The 4,224-nt window shown below is 31.7% G+C and overlaps 1 protein-coding gene across 1 annotated transcript in view; it reads left to right on the top strand.

The window, feature by feature from the left end:
* The window catches only part of LOC125852456 (uncharacterized), a 4,525-nt gene extending 2,960 nt beyond the window's left edge, over nt 1-1,565 (top strand). The window contains exon 2 of the mRNA XM_049532181.1: nt 1,131-1,565. Within this exon, the coding sequence (XP_049388138.1) occupies nt 1,131-1,324 (194 nt within the window). The 3' untranslated portion in view covers nt 1,325-1,565. The remainder of the gene's footprint in view (nt 1-1,130) is intronic.
* The last annotated feature ends 2,659 nt before the right edge of the window (nt 1,566-4,224 follow it).

Genomic DNA, 4,224 nt, shown 5'->3' with positions numbered 1-4,224 from the left:
AGGGCTGGTTCCGGAAAGGGATCGAAGAGAATGTAGTTCATTCAAGGCTCAGACAGAATTAGTTAGAAGCACCTCTTTCTATTGATATTGACTTGATGTGATGCTCTCTTCTCTCGCCCGTAAACCATAGGAAACATCCGCAGCAGACATCTTCAAAAAAGCTGGTTGGAGTTTGGGCAGTTGGTTGGAAAGTACCTAGTTCAGTGACGCCTATTGCCTTCGTCTTATTCAAACGTTATACTCTCTTTTGTACTCTTGTTGATATAGTGATATTGCTCCTCTCCGCTTGTGGACGTAGGTCTATTGACCGAAGCACGTTAAATTTGTGTCTTCTTTAATTGCTTTACTTTCGTTATTATCAACTTACTATTGTCTTTGTTATTGTCATTACAACATTTTTTGGCTAAATTCCGCGCTACCCGAGTTCTCGATCCTAACAGTTAATATGGCATATGAAAAGGTTACAGGATTGTATATATGAAGCTGTCAGATACATCATACATGCTGTGCAAGATGCACATTCATAACGGTTCCTAATACTTTCTCACCCTGCTAAATTCAATTAATAAATGATAATATGCACATTTTTGTCGGGATGATGTTGCTTACCTCATTCATGAACTATCATCTCTCCTGTTGCGTGGTTAATAAAACCCGGTATGTACTTAAGATAAAGGGTTAAGAATTGCAAGAATGGAGTAATAAAACCCGGTATGTACTCTTCTGTCCTCCTAGTTGGTTAATGGTATACATGAGTTTCAAACAAGGCTACTGAAATTGGCTTTTCGACGAGCTGTCTATATGGAATGACAAATAGACAAACTTGCTGCTATACAAATTGAAAACCACAGATGCTCAATGCGATCATCAACATAGCATTTCTTTTACAAGTAGTGTGATTGAAGGTTTTCTATGTATGGGCATTACCAGGAGAATGTAGATTGAGATTTTCTTGTGTCACCGGTTCCTATTCGTATCTTAGTAGAGAAATGTAAAAGATAATATTAACCTTGTGCTCAGTTAAAATATATCTGTTGCTCTCTATTTTTCGGTTTTCTTCTTGTAATACTTTTTCTCATATCAAGAGGTTTGCATTTGTACTTACAAATTACAATTACCCAATTTTTCAGATGATTATGATGAGAACGAGGAGTTATTAAGGCAATTTGACACGAATATGACTTATGGGCCATGCCTTGGATTGAGCAGACTTGACAGATGGGAGCGTGCTAAGAGTTTTGGTTTAAACCCTCCTAGAGATGTTGAGCCCATCTTGAGATCTAGCAAGGTTCGTAACGAATGCCTGTGGGATGGAATGGTTTAACTTTGTTCATGTTATCATCAGAATAGCTCTTATGGTACTTCGTTTTGCATATCTGTTCGCGGTGGGGTAAATCTTGTTCCGGGGAAAAAGTTTGCAGCAACTAGCTGTATAGACTATAGTAGAAGTCCCCATTTCCTATAGATTAACATGACTACCTGTTTTTCTCACTCATTATGATCTTATGTTCTACTGGTGATATTTTTGGCTAATCCTAATCCTACTTAAACATCTTCTTCTTTGTGCTTTTATAATTATCTTATAAATCACAAATTCATCCTTTGGTGGAAGGTTGAGTAGAGTGTCTTCTGTTTGATCTTATTTTTCTTACTAAGAAGTTTATATTATAACTATCTAGATGCGCTCCTTTGAGTTGCATTGTTTTCTAATTTTGTTTCTCAGATTCATAATGAACTTTAGATCCTCTTAAAAAAACAAAGTGTATATTTTACTATAATATCCCATGACTTCAATTTCAGAAAGTCTTGGAAAAGTGTAGTTAAATCTGAAAAGAAACAATTGATACGTTAAAGTGGATAAATAAAAATGAAGTTTTATTTTTAGTATATGGTAGACAAGTAAAAATAAATAGAGATGTAGGTTTTGTAAAAGAAAAATATTGCTTTAATTACTTTTTTTCCTCCTTTTTTAATTTTCATTTGTGTTATAAAAATTCTATTTGTATTGTATGAAAATAAAATATTGCTTAGAAGATGTTAGGTAACATTGCTTCCTTATCCACGAAGGTCGAAGCGTACGTCGGAGACCAGGATTCAAATTCTACTAAAGAAACAATATTATGTGATATAAGTTTTAGTAACAATACTTTTTAGTATTAAAATATGTCGCTTCTTTAATTATATAAATTAGAGTAAATTTTAGGTTTAGCAAACATAAAAATCATATTAGCTTTCTAGCGTTACAATTTTGCTATTTGCGCTCCATAGCAAACATCAGATTTGTATAAAATCGTAGGCATCTGATTTGTATAAATTGAGTGTCTGTATCTATGAAAATTGCGTTTGTATATGTATATGTTCTTTGCATTTGTATATCTGCATAAAATTTGAATTCGTATACAATTGAATCGAGTTAAAATAGTTGTATTTGTATATCAAATCTCTTTCTTGGTTTATATAAACACAAATTATACATTTTGTTTTGTATCATTTGTAACGTATAAAGCGAGAAAGAGAAAGGCAAAAGAGAACTGGGCATAAGAAGATTTGTATTTGTATAATTATAAGTGTATCTCACGAAGATATATGTATTTGTATATACAGTTCTTTCTCGCTTTATACATACACAAACATAATTTATACATTGTATTTTGTATAATTTGTGTTTGTAAAAAGTGAGAAAGGCAAAAAGAGAATTGAGTAGGGAAAGATTTGTATTTGTATAATTATAAGTGTATAGGACGAAGAGATATGTATTTGTATTTGTATATATAGTTCTCTCTCGCTTTATATAAACACAAACACAATTTATATAGTTGTGTTTGTATAAAGTGAGAGAGGCGAGGGAGATTCAGGGGAGAGAGGCGAATGACAAAAAGTTTGCTACGAATTAGAATTAAATAAAACTGTGGTTATATCATTTAGTTTGAATTAATAGTTTGTTATTTCATATCATGTTCCCTATAAATTAACCTCAATAAATCAAAAAATCTTAGATATGTTCAATTGACACAGATCAGATGTGTATAGCTTAAGAAAGTGACATATTTTTAATGTTTAACTTATCTTACATAATAGGGTGCTTGAAAACACACACAACTTTTCCAAAAATTGAGCTTGAAATATCTAATACAATTGCTTTATTATATGTTCAAATTAAAACAAATTATAATTCGAGTGTAAACAAGATATACTAATAAAAGTAAGAGATAGTTGATATATTCCGCCTAATATTTATATTTCTCCTACTGATCAATATGCTATAAACACTTTTTCATTCCATGAGTTGGCCTTCCAAAGCTTAATCGTCCAAAGTGCTTATCTATTCTTTTCAAGTGTCACACCTTTAATATAGAACATAGTAATATTAGTGATAAAAATTTATTATGGGTGTGAGCCATTATAGGAGACTGTTGAGATATGTTTTGCTTTTGAGGATTACTCCTCTTGCCTCCCTACCTATCTTGGAGTCCATCATGATTAACATGAATATATTCATAAAGGTGCATATTATTTTTTAATTAATCAACTTGAAAGGTTAACCTTCTTAATTAATTTTACTTTACTCAAATGTTAATTTAATAGATGTTACACATTGTATTGATGTAGGGTGGGTGAAATAGAGGCTCGCTTCTGGAGTCACCAAAATGTAAAGACAAGTTCTATAAAGTTATGGTTAGATCGGATATGTTGGTCAATCAAAAACTCTCATGTTCAAGATGTTGAAAGTTGTGAAAATGAGGTGTTGAGGTGGATGCATGTGTTGGTACACTACGATAGATAAGATTAAAATGAGAATATCTTGGAAAAGGTAGAAGTTACCTCGAGGGAAGATAAGATGCGGGCCGAAAGTGAGACTTATAAGCTGTCATAGTGTAGACATGTTTCAATGGGGATGATGTGTATATTTAAGAAAAATGGCATATTTTAAGTGATTAATTAACTTATTTATATAATGTACAATGTACTCACACACGCACATAAATTTTAATTTGATGAGTCAAATGTGTTTAATAATAATATTTAATCATATATTTAGATGCTCAATTAAAACAAATCTTCATTCAAGTATTTAAATGAAATTTCCAGAAAATTTTAGAAGGCCGTAATTATATTAAGCCTAAAAAAGGGTTTTATCATATCATGATAAGCACTACTAAAGTTTATGCAAACAAAGAGCTACCAGCCAAAAGATAGGTATATAAACAAACAAATAAAAGGTGA

The sequence above is a fragment of the Solanum stenotomum genome, unplaced genomic scaffold (genome assembly GCF_019186545.1).
Source record: "Solanum stenotomum isolate F172 unplaced genomic scaffold, ASM1918654v1 scaffold35404, whole genome shotgun sequence".
NCBI lineage: Eukaryota > Viridiplantae > Streptophyta > Magnoliopsida > Solanales > Solanaceae > Solanum > Solanum stenotomum.
The sequence above is the reverse complement of the archived record's forward strand: the minus strand, read 5'-3'. Positions and strand labels throughout refer to the sequence as shown.